This window comes from Emydura macquarii, unplaced genomic scaffold (assembly GCF_026122565.2).
Source record: "Emydura macquarii macquarii isolate MOO-44397 ecotype Brisbane River unplaced genomic scaffold, CSIRO-AGI_Emac_v2 contig_2897, whole genome shotgun sequence".
NCBI classification, from domain to species: domain Eukaryota; kingdom Metazoa; phylum Chordata; order Testudines; family Chelidae; genus Emydura; species Emydura macquarii.
This window is the reverse complement of record NW_027133034.1, coordinates 43757861-43778012: the sequence shown is the minus strand read 5'-3', so window position 1 is coordinate 43778012 and position 20152 is coordinate 43757861. Positions and strand designations below refer to the sequence as shown.

Sequence of the window (20152 nt, the reverse complement as noted above, 5' to 3'; positions counted from 1 at the left end):
ACTCTTTGCTAAGGTGCAGCTGTGGAGAGCCCCTATAAAACAGATGTATGTAGTTTTCGGACCATGACTTCATAGTCTGTCTCTGGTTACCTTCTCCAGACCTGAAGAAGAGCTCTGTGAAGTTACAAAGTCCCCTTCCACCCACAGAAATTGGTCCCCAAAAAGTTATTACCTCACTCACCTTGACTCATTTCCTGGGACCAGCAGGACCACAACACTGCAAAGGTGACATCATAGGCCACTTTAAAGAGATTTGGACAGCAAATGCCTAATCTAATCTCCAAAGAGATTGGAGATGAGTAAATCTGGAAGGGCGGGGAAATCTTGGCTCGGCACCGTGGATTGCGGCTGCCTATGAATGTGGCAGACACTCACCAATATATTCTTTTATCACAAACCTCCATTGAGATTTTTTTGTGATTACCATTCCGATCACCTCCCTGATTTAACTGGTGTTGGAAGACACAATAAGGGGGAGTTCCTTCCTTCTCTTTCCGTTAATTCTTTAATTAGGGATACAATGTTTCTTTCACAGTGGGGACAAAACCTAGCCTGCCACTTTCTGGATGGGAGAGCCACGATTTTATTTGGCATCATATTTGTTTGTATCAGGCTAGCAGCAAAAGATCGCGCGTGCAGTTTCCCTGGACAGGCAGAATGATCTGGGGCTACCCTCCCAGAGCAGCAAACCTCGCTCGGGCTCGCGTAAGGGATATACACCCGAAAGGACGGGGCTGGCTCAGCAGACGCACAACGCGTGTGTGGAGAGGGGCAACTTCCCTGTGCAAAGGAAGGTGCTGAACTGCGAAAGCAGCTCCCTGCCCCCCACCTCGCTCCGAGGAGGGACTGGCCTGGCGAGGCGAGCGCAGCGCGCTAGCTGCCCCTGAATTGTGAGCTCTTTGCTCTTGCTGCGGGCTTCTCCAAGAGCGTGTGTGAGTGTGTACCCTCCTCTTCCAGAGCCGGGGCCCCTCCTCCTCCTCTTGCAGCTCTGACGGTACAAGTCAATGATATAATAATGAGACCTCGCATTTGAACTTGCAGGCAACTCAGTATCAGACTCAGCAGCTTGGAATCAGGTGCTCACCAGTGGGGAGGGCTGGAGACCCCGGAATCAGCATCTCCTCCAGCACTGACCAGGGGATTAACTCTTTCATGCGGCCACTGGGAACTCTGGACTAGCCCTAGCACCACGTTGTGATTTTTTGCCATCTCTGCAATAAACTACCTTTTAAGGTAACTATGCTCCTTTTTATGCACTTTTTACATTTGGCTGCTAGGAAAGCCCGAGTGTAAATATTTAAACCTGTTGTTTGCTGTCGGTACGTTCAGAGACAAAGAGTTAAACTGAAAAGCTAAGGTGGCGGAAGATCAGATGTCTGGGGGATTTAAAAAAAAAAAATCCGGGTGAATTTTCCCGGGGAATTAGAAAAGGCAAAGGTTTTCTTGGGGACCCACACCATTTACTGGGGAAAGCGTAGAACAAAGAAATCCGGGAAACAGAAGATTTTGGAGGTGGCAGTAGTGACATAACTCTCTGGTATTGGTTGTTGAAGGGAAAGCAAGGTACAGCTGCAACAGGATTTGTATGGAGCTCAGGAGGCTAACAGAAGGGAGAAACGGCTGTTAAACACACAAAGCACCGTCGTAGAAGGAGCAACAAGAATGGTCATGGGGAGCTTTTCTAGCCACCCACCCGACTGAAGTGCCTGTGGAATAGTGTATAGTCAGTTACTTATGTCCTAAGTGCTTTTCTTGGTGTTCCTGGAAAGCTGCTCTCAGGGCAGCCCCAGGCTGAGGGCTGGAGACCTCTTAGACAGCATCCCTCCAGAGGAGACAGAAAGCAGGCGTTCTCTAAGCCACATTTTCTTAGTAAAGGGGAGAGGGAGGGACAGAGGGGGAGAGAAAAAGGATCATAGGGTTAGCGGAGCAAAACGCCCCCTGTTCCACCGCAGCCAGCTTCTCCTCTCCTCCGGAGCCCAGGACGCTGCCTTTTCTCCCTAGTCCTTGGGTTTCCCCTTTGTTTTAGAAAGAGAGTGAGCGAGCGAGGGTCATGAAAGGAATTAAGGGAGTTTAGACGGCGGGAAAAAAAGCTCCTTTGCTGAAGAGAATAAAAAAGATAGAAGCATTTTTTTTTGCGATCTTGTCCATTTGAGCCGCCCTTATTGAAACTTTTGCACACAAAGGGATTCTAAGGAAGGCTGTGAGGGCATGCTCTCTCATTACCCCCCTGTCACGTTCAATCTGATCTACTCTAAGCTCTCTATCATAATCTCCATTCGTGCATCGGAGCTGAGCCAATTTTAATGAGTGAGCCTGGGAGATGGGTTTTTTTTATTATTATTATTTCCGAGGAATGAGAAATTTTAAATGTCCTATTGAAACAGATTGCAAAATCCATCCTCAAAGGGAGATATTTTAAACATTGCTTCCCTCCCTCCACCCCCAAACGGGGGAGTTTCCTTGTAAAATGAGTTCAGATTTGGCAGATCTGAAAGAAATGTAAGATCAAACATAGGGTCCGTGGCGTTTCTCGGAAGCGTATTGCAGGGCAAATGAATGAGCTGTGCATTTTTTCGTGTTACCCGTAATACATAGTTAAGGAACTTTCCCTTTTTCTTGGTTAAACCCTCGCTTGACTGCATAGGAGTTTCCGAAGCCCAGGGGAAAGGCTTAGCTAGGAGGTACCCTTTACAATCCAGGAGACTAAGCAGTGTGAAATTTACAAAACTCAAGCCTGTGGCTATTACTCAAGCATATTAGAACGTGCCCAGATTTCTCTAAATGTCACAGGGTGTGGGACGGTCATTTTCATACAATACAATACAAGGAGCGAAAAGGAAAAACGTATGTCATAGCTGGAAGGATTTGCTTTGGAAATCCAGCTGTTCGCTTAGCACATCGGCATGTTACAGCGTTTGGGAAGTGAGGGAGATTTCTCTGGGTACTGGGAATAAGAGGAGCTGGAGAACTAGAGCAGTGAGTTGGTCCAAGAGGAGCCCGTCCTCCCCTGGAACACACAGTGTCGCTGAGCCAACCTCCAGCAGAGGGGCAGGGTATTTTCTCAAGCAATGTATGCACAGAAACCCCCCTCCCCCACGCCGCTGATAAATGAATGGGCTGGACAGGCCTTCAGTGGCTTAGTTCCTGTGTAAAATCGCTAACAGGCTCAGTCCTCCTGTTGAGCATTGATACATGGTGGGGGGCGGTGCATTGAATCGGTTCTAACCCTGCCCGGAGCTGATGTCTAGGAATCTTCCTGCCTTGCGAAGACCCTCGGCTCCCCCTACGGGTGAAACGGAGAATAACCCCAAAGATCATGTTTTTGTAACCAGCATCAAGACGCCAATTATTCATCATTGATTATCACCAGTGAATGGTAAATAACCACCAGGCTGGGGGGCTATTGGGCCAGGGCTACTTTCTCCCTGTACACAGCAATGGTTTGTTTGATTCCATCTTCCTTTCGCAAACGTAAGAGTGCTATGGCTAGGTATTCCTCCTGGTTACCGGGGCAGACGCCTGGTTTAAAATGGGAGGTTTACACTGAGGTGAAGCTTCGCCTCCGGAAAGCTTTCCTGCTACGGAAGGGCTTCGATCTGCTTTAACTGTTGGGGTAGCTGGCCCTGCAGCCTCGCCCCGGGCGATGGAGGCTTCAGGACGAACAGATATTCCCACTAAACTCCCAAAGGTTACATGGCGAGAGCCAGAGGATCCTCCGTGGGGCTCATGCAGAGCGGCCCAGGAAAGCAGACAAACCAGGCGTAGAGAGAAGGTCTCTTCCACCCGCCCTGTTTTTAGAGCTCCTCTGAGCCGGGCCAGGAAAAGGAGGGGGAAGGAGCAGCCCTGAGGCCGAGGACAGGCTGGTTAGTTAGGCAGGAGTTGCAGCGCTTCAGTTTGGGTTGGCTCCGCTCTTGCGAGTTTCGCCGGGCGGGAGAGGGGGTTGCTTTGCTTTGCTTTGCTTTGCCCCCCGCCCGGATCCGAGGAAGGCACCGCGTGAGCTCTCCCGGTTTGCCAGCAGCGCCTCCCCGGGTGTTCAGCGCGCCGGGACCCGAGCGGGGCTCTGGCTCCTGCAGCTGGGAAAGCAGCTGCCTGCCCAGACTCCGCGCTCTGGCATTAGGCTGGGCTCACCCGGGGAGGGAGCCGGGGAGGTCTAGTTCCCGGCAGCCACGTGGACTGGGAAATGCCTATGGGCCGGGGAGCGCTGGAGTCAGCTCGCTGCGCTGCTGTTTCTTTGTCCCTTCGGTGAACGCGTTAAGCTGGAAACCGCAGGGAAAATGCCTGGGTGGTGCCTTTTGTGTGTCTGGGGGAAGCCCAGAGACTGTCAGGTATCTTCTTTCTCAGCGACAGGCAGTGTCGGCACAGCGGGCAACCAGCAGAGGCTGAGGCGGGTTGGAATGAACGTTCCCTTGATCCTGTCCCAGGGAATCTTCGCAGAATGCACGTTACCCCCTCAGCTCCGCGTGTTCAATGCTCCGGGCAGGGCCCAGGTTCTCCTGGGCAGGACCATGGCCTAGAGTCTAATCTGAGATGTCGATCTCTAGAGTCAATGAAGTTCCTCCGGATTGCAGGGGCTGCACCGGGACACAAAATGTGACCCAGGCACTGTGTCTTTCCCCATACATTTCTTCGGGTGCGGCACAGGCACAACGCTGGGTTGCCTGTTGCCAAGAGGCCATATTTACCCTGGGGTTATTGCTGACATTAGCTGGAGAGCTCCTAGAGTGGAAAATTTGCCAGGCATGAGGTTGTGGCTACAAGGGCCACAGGAGGCCAGTAAAGCTGTAAAATAGGCAACATTGGAAGGCTCAGCAATGCCTCCCATTTGCTCAGCAGTCCCTTTAATAGGGTCCTTATGGCAGTAACCTCAGGGGAAGATTGCACTGCCCCTTTGGGGCTCCAGCACTGATGAATTTGGCCCAGTGGACGCAGAGGTCATGAGGCCTGCTTCAGGACTCCATTAGTCTTAACACAGGGACAAATTCTGCCCTCAGATTCACATGTGCATGAAGTCAAGGGGAATTTCATGTGCAGGGCGTGCATGTGAGTATAGGACTGACAATAGCAAACTGGAACATGAGGCTGTCAGGTGCACCACAGGGCCACACCTGTTGCTTTTCTGAACATGCACAGAGCAGTCACATGGCACTGAAGGGCATTGAACAGATTTTTTTTTTAGAACATACTTATTTTTAATGACAGCTTTCAAAAAAGATAAAAGCAACACAAAATCCTTTGTAGAAGCATAGATGCAGACATTTCAAGAGTCTCTGCAGTGTGTTGTGTAAATTCACAGTGGTGTGTAAGACACCAATAGATATCTTAAAATGTGGATGATATGCATGTGTATTTGAGACCCTAACATGTAGCACAAATCCAATCAACCCTAATGGCTCCAAGCCAGTGAGTCTGGAAAAGTCTGTAAGATATGCAAAAAGTGAGGCATCCAGCTGAGACCAGTTTAGTATGGCTTCTGCTTGCATTGCCAGGGGATAAGTCCCTTTTTGCTCACCTAGTCGAATTGTTGTCTGTGGAGTATAAGGGTCATAGTTTGTATTTAAGTTGCAGTAATCTGCACACAGTAAATCCAGCCCTTGGATAAGACTGACTGACTGAGACTGCTCTATACAACAGGGAGGAAGCTGCAAGATTTCCTCTACCCCCCTTCCCACCCCAACCCAATACTGCCTTCCTTGATGGAATGGGATAAGGTAGCTCCAGGGATCTCCTTCTCTGCCCCTCTTCTTCCCAGCCTGGGGTAGGGGTCCAGGCCCCCCTCCCCTTCCTTCCCTCACCCCATTTCTCTTTCTTCTCCCCTCCCTTTGCACTTTCCTTCCCTCCCATTTCTCTTTTCCCTACTTTCCTTTTCACCATAATCATAGTAGAGATGGAGGCAAAGGGAGAGGAAGACAGGGCCAAGGGTGGGAAACATGCTATGAGACAGGGAGGGGCTTGTGGGCAAAGCATAGGTTGTGGGTGGAACTTGAATAAATATTATCACTCCCCCCCCCCCAGTTTAACCCTAGCTCTGCATAGTATTTTGCAAGACACATAAAAGAACTGGGGGCAGATTCTGTGCTGCACCTCAGCCCTTGGTGGATAAAAGGAAGCTTTCTGCCGTCTTTGTATCTCTCAGATTCTGGGCTGCTTTTAGAACTGAAGTGGCCTAGGGACTGATCTAACAGCAGCTTCACTACAGCTGCCAAAAGACTGTTCTGCAGACCGGACCCTGCTCTGGCCACTTTCCCTTAGGCCTCCAGCGCAGCGCAGCACACCCCTGTGCTTGGGGCTGTAGTTATGTGGCCCAGTATTGCTCCTGTGCCAGAGGATTTCCCTCTGGGGCTGTTAGTGGAGGAAAAGTACTGGAGCAGGGGCCCCAAGGTAAGAGTCTGCAATCTACATATGGGCATAACACTACAAGTGATAATGAGTGATGAATTAAACAAAGGCCAAGTTAAGCAAGTGGCAGCAATGGAGCAATTAATCAAATGGAAGTAATGTGGAGAAACTGGCACTGTTAATTAAATGGCATTTATGGTAACGTTAATAAGTGTCAACAATTAGCAGTCAGTCAGCTGGTAGGAAAAGAGGAAAGACAGGATTAAGTAAAAGAAAACAGCCCATGAAATACACACTGCTTATAGATTACAGAGGCTAATAGCTGGGAAAGTTCCAGCCGTAACATGGAAGTGCAGGGCCCTATGAAGGCATTCAGCTGGTGTCCAGTCCTGCTGAGGGCTGGAGGCAGCACATATATTATGTCTGGGATGGGGCTTTTTTAGGCTCTGTCTACACTACAGACCTCACTGCTGCACAGCTGTACTGCTATAGCTGTGCCACTGTAAGGTCTCCCGTGTAGCCGGTCTATGACGATGGAAGAGAGCTCTCCCTCTGGCATAATTAAACCACCCCAACAAGCGGTCGTAGCTATGTGGGCAGGAGAGCGTCTCCCACCAACCTAGCGCTGTCCACATCGGCTTACGTTGGTCATGGGGGTGTTTTTTTCAGCCCCCTGACCGACAAAAGCTTTACCGACTAAAGTGCTAGTGTAGACAAAGCCTTAGTTTGCCTAGGCACACTGGAGAGTTGGTCTTTTCCATATGCAGTGGCCCTTTGTTCCCTTTAGCCATAGGAAGAGTAGCCTTAATTCACTTCTCTTGTGCCTGTTCCTGGTGGGGCTGGAGGCAGCTGCTGATTAGATTTTTTCCCCCCCTACCTGTGTGTTGTTGTAACCCTGAACCTCACTTTATTATAAGAAAAACGTGGGCCGTGAGGGTAATTTGCACAATAAGGGCCAAATTACAAAAAACACATGCAGTGCTGCCAACTTTTGCAATTTCATCATGAGGCCATTTTGACCCCTGCTGGAGCCAATCTCACTGTGACCTGGGATGCTCCAACTTTCTCTGAATTTTAGCACTGCTGGGGAAAACCACCTCTGATTGGCTGCCTTCCCCACTTCCTTGCCTCCCAGGAAAGAGCAGCCCATCTTCTACAGCGGTTAGGCAGAGTACTTGTCCCTCTTCCCTGCCAAGGAGCAGAGAGGAGTTCAGGTGTGGGAGGGGAAGAGGAAGCTGAAATAATCCAACAGTCCTGGTGGCTTTGCACCCTCCTCCCCACTTCCTTCCTGATAAAAATGGGTTAGTTCCTCTCTGTTCCTTCCAGCAACAGAAGGTCTGGGAAAGGAGAGTGCGGTGAATAACCCCCAGAGCTGTCTCTCCACCCTGGCCTGGGAAGGCAGAGAAGAGGACCCCCATGGTGGCAGCCCCCAGGCTGGGTGGAAGGGTGGGCAGGGTGAGGGAAGAACCCCTGAAGCTGCAAGAGGGACAGAGGTGCACCGAGAGGTGAGGAGCAGAAATAAGGTGGGGGACAGAACTGATGTGGGGTCTGCAGAGGGTGCAGAGGTAAGTGATGCGGGCAAATATGGGATTGTGGGGGGCCAATCACTACTTAGAGTGTTGAGATCTGGGGAGAAGTTGGAAACCTAGCACCTTCAGTCAGCCAGGAGAACTCCTGCAGTAGGGGCCAGAATCAACTTACTTTGTACTTTTGAGGGAGTTGGCAACATCTCTTTCTCACACTCACACTCAGACAGGGAGGGGGGCGGAGTTCACAAATCAAAAGACAAACCAAAAATCACGAGAGAGAGGTTTGGTTTTTTTAGGAAAAAGCACTCATGATTTTGGAGCCAAACTCATGATTTTTTAGGGTCTGATGTAATTTTGAACTTTTGAGGTTGGCAATGCATTTTTGAAGGCTGAATGGGTGGGGCAGATTAGATTCCCAGGAGATCCTCATTCCATACCAGGAATAAACCCCACTCTCTATTGTGACATCTGAAAGGTAGCTCCTTAGGGTTACCTTATGGAAGCAGCAGAGGATGGGCAAAAAAAGGCAGCTCAGTGGATAAAGTTGTGAGCCAAGATGATCTAATCAAGGGCACCCTGAAGTTAGCAGGGCTTTTGGGAGGTGGAGTGGAGTAGAGACAAGGGGAGCAGGATCAGCTCACTTTCACCCTCACTGCCAAAGAGCCTCTTAACCTGGGGAACCTGTTACATCCAGGGGCTAGGGTACGGAAAGTCATAGCCGCTGAGCTGCCTTTTCCTGCTACACGAGGAAGCCCAAAGATGTTTCCTCATAGATGTCACAGAGGGGATCAAACTGATTTTTGATTTGGGATTGGGGTCTCCTGAGAGCCCCTAAATCCCTATTTAAAAAAAAAACAAAAAAACCAGTTAGATCCATGTTAGATCCAGGCAGTCATAACACTAAGCTCTATTTTTTTGCCAGATGGGAGTGAAGGAAAAATTGAGCCTAACCACTCTTTAATTCTTCTGGTTATTCTTTTGTTGCTCACAATAAACATAACCACTATACACGTTTACAATGGGAAGTTGTCACATGTCAGGGCATTTTGATCAGACACCTGGTTTCTTCTGAAGAAAATAATGAATGACTGTCCCTAGGTGACCATTATTTCACTACCAACTTGGAGGAAATGGCTAGGAGTGACAAACGACTTTTGATAGAGACCACCAGTCTCTCTGGCTGGATGAAACGTTGATTGCTGCGTAAGTGTGTATCACACCGGAAGTCTTTCCTTTCTTTCTTGACCTGGAATCTTAAAAGGAAGCAGAGATTATGTGCTCACATCACTTTAAGTGAGGAGTAAGCCCACTGAAATCAACAGTGTGGTGTAAAACTGGTGTGAGAGCAGAATCAGGCCCTACATGTCCTAACCAGATTCTAAATTGAATAATATTTGCTCATCTGAACTCATGCAATGTTCTCAAAAGTTACTCTTCACTTCCTCTATTCAGACACATGGTAGCATTGTGATGAGTGCTGTTAGAGCACTCCAGCTAGTCTCTCTCAAAGGAGGCAGCGTTTCAGGCTCTGTGTTCTATATCACTTGTTACAGATGTTAGGTTTGTCAAGGGTTTTGGCATCTTTCAAGCTGAAAGGTTCCACAGATGCATTTTTCAACAGAGGGCAGAAATCAAACATATGGCCAAGTCCTGCAGTCTTCAGCTGGGCAGAATTCTTCCTCAGCAGGCCGACTGCTACTCGGCCCCTCTATGCCTCCTCTGTACATGAGGACTCCAAAGGCACAATCTAGCCATAAATATGGTATTGTAAGGAACCTGCTGGCTTGTTAATGTGTACTGGGTTAACTGGTGCTAGGGTACCAGGAAGGGACGTACAAACTCAAATTAGAGGGGGTCTGGCTCAGAAGGGAGCCAGAGGCCGCTTTGCAGTGGAAGCAGGAGGCTGATGGCTGTATTGTGGGAGCTGGCTACAGAGGGAAGGCTGGTCAGCTAAGAGCTGTGACCAAAGGACTTGAGAGGGGCGGTCAGAGGGCCAGTGGGAGCCATGACAGATGCTTGGGAGCGGCCTGCGAGCAGATGGGGCAAGGTGGATGGGTCTGAATGAGACTTCAGGTGCTGGATAAAAGTACTGAACACTGGCTGAGAGATCTGATGGTCAGTGACTGATTGTTGCTGGAGAGAGTATCCCTGGTACAAGGTCTGAGGAGCAGCACTTTATATTTCTGGGCCGGACTGCCAAGAGAGGCTGAGTTAGGAATTGTTGTTTTGACCTTTGGGCTGTAACTTAAAGCTATTGCACCTAAGGTAATTGCACCTCTATTTCTGGTGCCCCAGTAAAGCAATCCTTTGTTATGTCACTGGAATCTGTGAATGTTTAAGGGAACCATCAAGGGCTAGATTCTGAAGGGCCTAGAGTTTGAAGCAGCTATAGAGCTTGCCTCAGCATGTAGTACACCCAGCATGCTACCAGCACACAGGGACTGGAGTATTCCATGAACACCCTGTAGTGGGGCAGTTACAGCACAGAATATTGTTTCCTTGTTGCATGTATGTGTCCCCTATTAAGGTCCATGGGAGTTACACACATGAATCTGGGGGCAAATAGAACCAATCACTGTCAAATTGATTAGGTAGGTCCTACAGGTTAGAGAAGACTCGGGCAAGGTGTCTGAAAGTTAATATATTTTGAGGGAGATTTTCAAAGTGCCTGTGGAGATTTGTGGAGGTGTTTCATGTTAAAGTCAGTGGAGCATGGCTCAACCACTGTGCAACGTTTAAAGAAGTACTCAAGTCTGTGTGTAGCATCTGTAAATTCAGCAGTAGTAAATGGAAGGCTATGTATGAAACATGCCAAAACATTCATGATCATGTACTGCCCCTCATCTGCAAGGCATGTTGATACCATTTGGACTTCTGGGATCAAGGACCCTGAACAGTTATCCTTCCTTGCCTTTTTTTCCTCTCTCCTTTACTTTTCTATTTTTGGGTGCTATTTCCAGCAGCCTTCGATCACTAGCCAGCAATATCTGTCAGTATATTTCTTTCAGATGATTCCATAACTGCTGAACAATTAGAGTGAAATCCATTCCCTGGCATGAATTCTAAGCAATGGGGTGAAGTGCAGTGGGGTGAGGAGGTGAAATCCCAGCCCTAACCTGGAGCTAGCATGTGGGGCCACAGCTGGAATAGCTGCCATTGGCTCCCTGCACTTTTTGTATGTTATGGTGGAGTCACTGCATAAATGTGGGTCCCATAGTTCCTTGTATGGCCTGTCCTGCCACAGCTCTGTTGCAAGGAGCTTTTAAGGGTAGAGAACCTTTCTGCGATGTGTTGAGGAGTGCTGATACATATTCCAGGGCAGCATCTGTGCCCACAGCCCTGTCCTGCACAGTTACAATGTTGTGCAGAGGTATAAAGTATCCCCCATCTGGTGTCCCCCATCTGGTGTCAAGGTGTCAAGTGTCCCCCATCTGCAGGCTGGGTTTGCAGGCACTAAGCAAGGTTTCCCCTTCTCCTCCTGGCTATTAGAGGCTATGTACCCTGAGCAAACACTTCTCCCTCTCCTTGTCTCACTGATCTCTCTGCTGGCTCCCTAACTTCCACTCAGCCTCTCAGTGCACCATAGTGGGGTAGGAAGTGGGAAGCAGTCTGTGACCAGCACCGTTGAGAAGCAGCACATATCTCTCCCAGAAGGTGGGGACCCTACAGTCCTTTCTCTCCTTGAATTCCTTTCTGACTCCTCTGGTCCTGCTCCCTTAGACCAGAGCTACCTCCTGGCAGTGAAATGTGCAAAGTCTGTACAGACTTTGTTCTTGTTTTCTTCATTTAAAGTTATTTGACTGTTTAGTCATTGGCACAAGCTTTATTAGGGGATGATGCAGCCACAACCCAACAGGGAGTGCTCCAGGAGGTGTTGTTGCAGGGAAGCCCGCTGTTTCCTAAAGTTTCTGGGGAAACATACCTATTGCACTACCCCTTAGGAAGGTACAGCATGTGCTCTCCTCTGTGGCTCGTTAGATTGTCTGTCTTAACATTTCCATGCCCTCTTTGGAAAGGTTGTGCCCATACGGGCACTAACCATGAACAGTCCTTCTGCATGGGGGATCTCAAGCTGTCTGGATATAAGGGCTCCTTGAACCATCCTCTGCTTTGCACACCTCTGTAGGCACCAAACACATTCTGACCCCTAACCTATCAATTATGATATTCAGTAATGAGGAATCATTTCTTTTAAATATTGATTCATGTGTACAAATGCAGAATATGGACAACTTTTGGAGACACCCACCTTTGAAAATTAGTCCCTGTAGAATTACAAAGGGCAAATGATCAGCTCTGACATATGCAACTCTTTCTTATGCAGCCATTTCTCTCATGTGCTGATTTCAAGATGAAGGCCTAGGAGATGGTATAACTGTCCAGACTTGTAGAATTAATAATCCTCCCACCTATGACAACTAAAAATGTACTGAGTAGCCATCTTCCTGTGAACTGATTTAGATCAAGCACTACTATTTGATCCCCTAAAACAAATTTTACATGAAATATGGATAAGGTTGAATGAACCCATTAAGGTCATAATTCTTGTTTGGGATTTAACCACAAAAATATGTGAACCTGGTGTGATGGCATTTTGGTTGAAATGTCAGTGCCACCGTGCAAGGTTCAGTGTGGGTGACCATTGACACGGCAACATAAATATTATCACATTGTAATCCCAGCCCAGTGGAGTTGATGATAAAAGACTGAGGTATGCTTGGCCGCGTTCATCCTGCTACATGGGAAAGTAGCTGGCTTTCTCCTCCACATGCTCTGGGAAAATGTTGCCCAGTGTGTTTCCCTGTGCAACAGAGTAACACTAATCATCCACTTGCTAAGATTGTAAGCTTCTGGAACATAATCTCTTTTGGGTGGGAGTAATGACATTGTCTTGTTCAGGTATTCAAGAGTATCACATTGTAAAGGGTTGATTTAAGATGTTCTGCATTATTTTCTGAACTATTCTCCCATTATGGAATGTATCCCAAGCCAGATACAGTGATATGTTTTTTGGGACATACACTCAAAGTAAAGGAATTTCGTTACACAACCTATGGGTATCTCCAGCTGTTATCAGAGGCTTTTATATCTGCTGCAACCAGATACCTAGTGTCCACTATATCTAGTGAAGACTTCTTGTTGCATTGGTCAATGTTTTAACTCCAGTGTTGACTTTTTAATACTTAAGCGTATATAGTTTTAATATAGATAGACTCCTAATAAATCTCTGCTCCAAACTTCCCTAAAGGCAGTTAAATTATATTCTATTCAGGATATAGAATAGTTCTCAATTTTGGCTCCTGCTCTAATTAAAGATCACATGAGTAGCATATTTGGACAAGAAAATCAGGAAATTCCTATGAATTCAATCTAATAGCCTTTTAACAAAAGTGCCTCACAAATCTTTACTGTTACTGAAAGTTACTTCTCATGATTGCTAAATATTGTATGTGAGTACCGATAAGGAATAGCTGAATATTTATAAAGAGATAGTGGCTAACATTTAGTGGGAATCATTCTACTTTCACTTGTGTGCTTACCTCAAATTTTCATGTTATTTATAGAGGCAACATATTTAACTAGGATCTAGCATGAAATAGCAATCTACTGTTACGGAAGCACTGTGTATTTTAGAGAACTTTTACGTTTTTGACAGGGTTCATAGTTTAGAAAGGGGGAGGGACGTATACACAAAGGCATTGAATTGTCCAAGTCACACTTCGGAAACAGAACCTAAAATCTACCATGAATCTGTAATAATGGGGTCACATTGTCACTACAAGGAAATTTCCTTAATGGAATGTCATCAAGAAATAAAGGTGGCAAGCAGAAAGTCCTAAGACAACCTGTATTCAGCAAAATGATGGAAAGAACTGTGATGCTGTCATTCAGTCACTTTCAGAACTCACGAGCAATTTGTGATGGTAACTTTTGTGAAATGAAATGGATCCTTGGTTCTGTAAGGCAATTTGTAACTTTCAAAATGATGGTGTTTTTTGTGCTGTGGACACCGACTAAGAATTGGATTTGGACTGGTTCTCATTTCACAAAGACCATGGAACAGCCACCAGTTGGTAATGACTTTCTGTGACTATTGTACTGGATTAGATCAACCCAGTGATTTAAATGTGAAAGAATTTTAATATTAATCCATTCCGCCTGATGAATAGGTTGTGATGGTATATCATCATCTTTAATATTAAAGACAAGTATTGATGTATTGGCCTACAACACTTCATAAGTATACACTAGAATACTTTTGACTTACTCATTTTTTCTTTATTTGTAGGTCAAGATGTTATTAAATATAAAAAGTGTCTTATGGATGTGCTCTACCTTAGTTGTAACATATGCACTGCATAAAGGTAAGTGTATGATGCATGGAAACATTTACTGGAACTGTCCTTTAGTGACTATTAGAGGCAGCATGGTCTAGAAGGGAGGTTGATACCTTGGGAGTCAGGATACCTGTTTCTGTTCCTGCGACTGCTCTGCTGAATGACCTTGTGTCAGTCATTCCACTTTGTGTGCCCTTCCTATGTTTTGTTTGTCTTGTGTATTTGGATTGCAAACTCTTTGGGACAGAGACTGTCTCAAACTGTACAGTGCCTAACATGATGATACCCAATCTCCCTTGAGGATTCTAGCTGCTTCAGTAACACAAATAAAAAAGATGTAAAGTGTCATAGGATTATGTAATACAGATTACCATACAGAGCAAAATGTTTTTTTCCCTCAACATTTCTAATAATGAAGTTATGATTCTCTGCACTAAGAACACAACACATTTTATTAAAGAGGCAGATGGTAAACACATCCATTTATAGGGGCTTTCTGAGCTGATTTCACTCTCCTGGCAAACACTTGCATATGAAATTACTATTTTTGTTCTCCAGCTTGTCCAGTGGCTCTTACAAAGCTGTCCAAGATTTTTCTAGAGAAAAGTGAATGTCTGTGGTGCTTAAATGCTCCCAGCCATTATAAAAAGTAAAATATATTTTTCCTAAGAGCAGGATGGAAGCACCATTATTTCCTACTTAAAACCTCTCTTATTTTTCCCATCCTTCATTAAACACACAGCAGACCAGAGAGATTAGAATTGTCCTCAGGGACAATAGACTCAAAGACTGAGTGAGAGGGTGAGGGGTGAACAAATAAGTTTTTATCATTTTTCCCTAGAGAGCTGGGACTGCTTTGGTTAGTAAATGGCAAAATTATTTTCAAGTTTTCACTTAGTAATGTAATAGAAAATACTGCATATCAGGCTTGGATTTAGTGTTGTACTTAATGTACTATTTATATGGGGGCTACTAGGCAAGGAAAATCATTATGGGAAGGGTTTTTAGATTTGCCAAGTGAGTTTACATGCTAAAGAATCCAGTGATGAATTTAGATGTCTTTATCCAGTGAGTTGTGGTGTTCCATTAAGACAGAAATATCTGGCATAAGTTATAGTGAAATGAAGAGCTATTAATCCTAACAGGCTAGCTTCAAAAGTGACGCAAGCATGGGTAATTTATATGCCTGTAAAGGGGTAATTCACAGGATGAGAGGCAAAAGGATGAGGTTCGGGCTGGAAAAGCAACTAGCAGGAGGAAGAATGTACAAGACAAAGCAGCTCTGAACCGCATTATACATTCCTATTAGTTTCTGTTCATGATACTGTGTGCCCTCCTGCCTCATACTGTGTAATTCTACTCACACTCACACCAAGTTACTGCTGTATAATTTACAACACCTTCTATCACTTCTTAATTTGCCTCAAAGATTCTCCAGTATGGGTTTTACAGTACATGAGCCATCTACTCATGAGCATCCAGTTAATAAATAATTAATAATAATAATAATAATAATAATATTGGGCCAGGTTCTGGCTGGTGCTTATCTGTGTGTGGCTTGGTGGGAGAGGATGGAAAGAGCCTCCCACCCTTAGAAAAGCTGTATGGACACTGTGTCTCTTATTCATTTAAAGCAGTAGTTTGATCATTGGCATTTTAAGAAAACCTCACAGAGTGGGCACTGTGAAAAGGGAAAAAGAAGTGGGAAAAATACTTTCTAAGGCTATGTCTTCACTGACAGCAGCAAATTCGCCGCTGTCAGATCGACTTATCTGGATCGACTGAGCGGTCAGTGAAGACCCACTCAGTCAATCCAGAAATCGACGTATTAAGACCACCTTCTCAAGTGGTGTAGCGCTGCGTCGACGGGAATGCGGTTCCTGTCGGTGCAGTGCAGTGAAGACGGCGTGCAGAACAGAAGCACAGAAGTTGACGGGAGTTACGCAAGTTCTTTGTGTAGTTTGCGTAACTCCAGTCGACTGCCGCCGAATCTCTGAGGTAAGTGAAGACAACAAAGATCTAACATTAACAAATAGGTTTCTGTCTCAAGTAACTATTATTTTCCTTTCTAGGACAAATATCAGGAATAGAGTCCATGTGTGCAATGCCATTTTTGAAGGCAGGAGTCATTTCACAGCACCCAGTCTTTGCAGACTCACTCTGGCCTCTTCACTGTTTAATTCTCTCTATACCTGGGGAAGAACCATTATCCCTGTTGGAGAAAAAAAGTCATCACTGCTCATCCACTTGTGTGATCCTTTGTGTCACTGCATTGCTCTTGTTCTCTAATAGTCTGTCACTCAGTGCAAGTTAAACATTTGTAGCAGTCGAGGTTCTGTGTGGTTTAGTCAACTGCTTGCCATCACATCTTCCCCGCCCGCCCCATCAGCCTCCCTGCCATGCCAAAGTCCCCAAAGGACTTGGTTTGGATATTTATAAGGATTTCTTTTTAAAGTGCAAGTCCTGAAATCCAAGATTACCATGATAGACATGACAAAACTCCAATCTTGTTTGTAACACAGCAGATTACAGATATACAATATTTTATATATTCACCATTAGTAATTGTTCTAGTCTTTCTTTCACTTTATCATCTCTCATCCTAGTGGTTGGCCATATCCATAAATACCTAGCACCTATGCAAGGTGAGCTCATTCATTTTTATATAGCATTTTTTATTATAAACATAAATTGTAGAGGCTCTTGTGTAGTTTTTTTAAGGTCCTTTATATTCCCATAAGATATTTTTGGGAGCAGAACAGCAGGAAGTAGTACCACATAAATCTCTGGGGTCAAAGGAGTGCCCCATCACAGGACCTGTGCTGTTTGCTCTAGTGCACATAAAGGATTAATGACAGAAGTTAATGAACAAAGTTTACACTGGTTGCTAGCATGACATTCACTCACTTTTGAACTATCTGCTGGTGTAATATGTTAGGTTACAAACTGGTTTAGTGACTGTGATAAATGTGGGAATTTACCTACCCGATTTAAAAGTTCATTTGTCATGTCACAAATGAATGTGATTTCAGGAAGGACCCTATAAGCCTGAAAAGAGTAGAAAATCCTCTCAGTAGCAGTCTGACACTTGTCTAAGACTAAGAAATAATAAACATCTATCTGTGTCTGTATATTATATATATGTATGTGTGTGTCTCTGTGTGTGTATTATAATATTCAGCTCTGCAGATGGAATTTACATTTGCCTGGTTTTCTATGATTTACTGACAGAGTAGGACAAGTAATTGATCCTTCAATAGTCTGTGCCTGGTTTACATCCTCCCTCCCTTTACTGTAGTAGCTCAGACCACAAACCATCTGGTAGGAACACAGTGAGGTTTTTGTTGGGATTCAATTTATTACCTCTATTCTCAAAGCTCCATACAAGTTTTTGCAGGTAGTCCTGATTTTTTTAAAATTTATTTTAACAGTCCAACACTGTTATATTCTTAAGTATTGAATTTCCTTCTTAAAAGATTGAGTTAATGAACAGAGTTCACTTAGGCTCAGTATATAAAGAAATCAGATTTAACAGAGCACATGAGATCATAGGTATTTGTGATGGCTGCTAATAAACTGGACTATAGAAAGTATGCGTAGACAGACTATTGATGAACTCTCAACAAAGGGTTTTAATTGTTCTTCCTCTGTAAACTTGGCTTAACATAAATAGGATCTTTGATTCCATGAAAATACATTTTTGTCTGATTACTCACTATCAATGTTTCTGTTCACTTAAACTTAGTTACATAGCAAGACTAATCTTCTCAGCACCATCTCCTCCTGGAAGACATGCCTTTCTTTTGGATCCAGACCTCTTTGCTCCATACAGACCAATGGGTGTTGCAGTTATTTTTATCCTAAAATTGCCCTGCGGTGTTAAAGTTGCATCATCCCTTTTTCTGCATACTTCACTTTTCAGGGCTTTGCAACTTTTGCAAAAGTAATGATTGTACAAGAAATTCTGGGGAAGGACTCTTTGTTCTCAGGTAGGGAGCAAATATTTTATTTTGTTTCCAACTTCAAAAAGAAGAGAGCAAGCCCTGCTTCACTGATAAGATGAGCTTTTACAACCCAAACTGTGAACTGGGCAGCCCTAAGACAAGGTCCAAAACAAAAGCTACCTGGAATTCAGGTTAAAGTCGAAAGGAAAACAGCTTTATTCCAGGTAAAAGCTCCCAAAGAGGAAATTCTATCAGGGAGCTCTGGGAAGCAGTGGTATAGAATTTATAGCCTCACTGAGCTCCTTGTCTTTAACGACCTCCCTTTAATTAATTATGCAGCCCCTTATAATGGCCTGGCAGCATGATACACTAACTGAGTGAGTGATAAAACATTACAGCAGATTCAAGATGAAACTTCGCTGCAACTTTTGAAGACTCACTCCAAAATCCATATGCTTATGTAATGAGAGGGCTCCAAGAAATCCACCAAAATGTAGGGAAACTCACAGTTAAATCTGCAAGGCTTAGCTCTTAACATGATCCTGTACATCAGTGTGAATACATAAATGGAGGAAGAACACCACAGATAACTTGGCTGGAGGAAAAATAAACAGCCCTTCATTTGCCATTTATAAGGATCAGGATTGGCTGCAACATGGGGGCCAGGTTGCACTGTAAGACACTAGCTCACATTGGGCACCCCAGCAGGGGAGCACTCTGATACAATTCTAAGGCACAATCCTTTCCCTGAAACATGCTCCATCCCTTTGGATCATGCAGCTGCTCACTCCTGAGCAGTTGATCAGCTCCAAGGAACAGGGTGGAACAGATGGAACCATTGCTCTGCCTCTCTCCACCTCTCTTTGAAGTGATTGGCATCCTTAGGGAAGTAGGAAGCAGCAGCATCTGCAGTCTTCAAAACACAGGAACTGTGATTGACTTATTCCTTTGCAGGAGGCCACAATGGATTTCTTATGCCTTCCTTCCCCATTCACCCATTCTAAGGCCAGGGATAAGCTGGTCATTAAAATTTAGATTTTGATAAGAAAAAAGCAAGTAATCTGACAGTTAGACAGAGTTGTTAGTGAGACCCTCATAATTTGACTATACTGTAATTCTTTGGGCCTGATCCCAGTCCTAGCTCAGATAAAGTTCCCATTGACTTTACTGGGAGTTTTTCCTTGAGCAAGGTCTCCAATGTATGGCTCTTTGTGGTGATTTGGACATAAGTCTGTGTGTGTTCCCCCCCTTAACCAGTTGTATTGAGAAGTTCTTTATATACCATTTAGCAATAGAAAACTGCTTGAATTAGTCCCAGCTGGTGATTTCAAACCGTGTTCCTTTTCAGTACATACAAGAGGAGATTAGTGTGTTATGTCTCACATGGCTGTGAAGTTGGGTAAAAGGGCTGGAAAAATGGATGTCCAGGTTGCATAGCACCTTCTAGGTCAGCTCTAGGACAACTGCTGATCTAGGCAAAATGGCAAATGCCTGTCCCTCTCTGCTTCAGACAAACACACAGGCAGGTCTCTTCCTGCCCCTAATACTTTTCTGTCCTTGGTGACCATGTGTTTTGCTGGCCTTCTACTTCCTAAGGAATGGTCTGCAAAGTGGCTTTCAGAGTATCTGGGGAAGAGCTTTCAGCCAGAGGGAAAATGCTAAAGCATCAGAAAAGGAGTAAGGGTTAAGAAAAGGCAGTCTTCAGCAGTGGCCAATAAATCATGCTTGAATAGCTAGCATGGGCTGCCACAGGAAATAAAGTTTTTGGAACAGTGCAGGAGCATCACTTAGCTATACTGAATTGCCAAACATGTCTTTTTTCCTCCCACAAATGGGGAAAGTAACTTTTTTTAAAAAAACCTATTTTATCTAATAATAGGCATAGGCTGATTAGCCTGCAAGTCAGAACAGAGAGTACTCTTATTATAAAAGTGCTCTGGGATACTTACTTTGTAAAGTAGATGGATGTATTTGTGACCACATGGTCTCGTTTCTTTCCAAAATG

General features: G+C 45.0%; 1 protein-coding gene across 1 annotated transcript in view; it reads left to right on the top strand.

Annotated features, from left to right (window-relative positions):
* Positions 1 to 1168: 1168 nt before the first annotated feature.
* Positions 1169 to 20152, top strand: part of LOC137166692 (versican core protein-like) — a 129450-nt gene continuing 110466 nt past the window's right edge. Inside the window, exons 1-2 of the mRNA XM_067568539.1 lie at positions 1169 to 1233; positions 14155 to 14230. Of these exons, the coding sequence (XP_067424640.1) occupies positions 14161 to 14230 (70 nt within the window). The 5' untranslated portion in view covers positions 1169 to 1233; positions 14155 to 14160. The remainder of the gene's footprint in view (positions 1234 to 14154; positions 14231 to 20152) is intronic.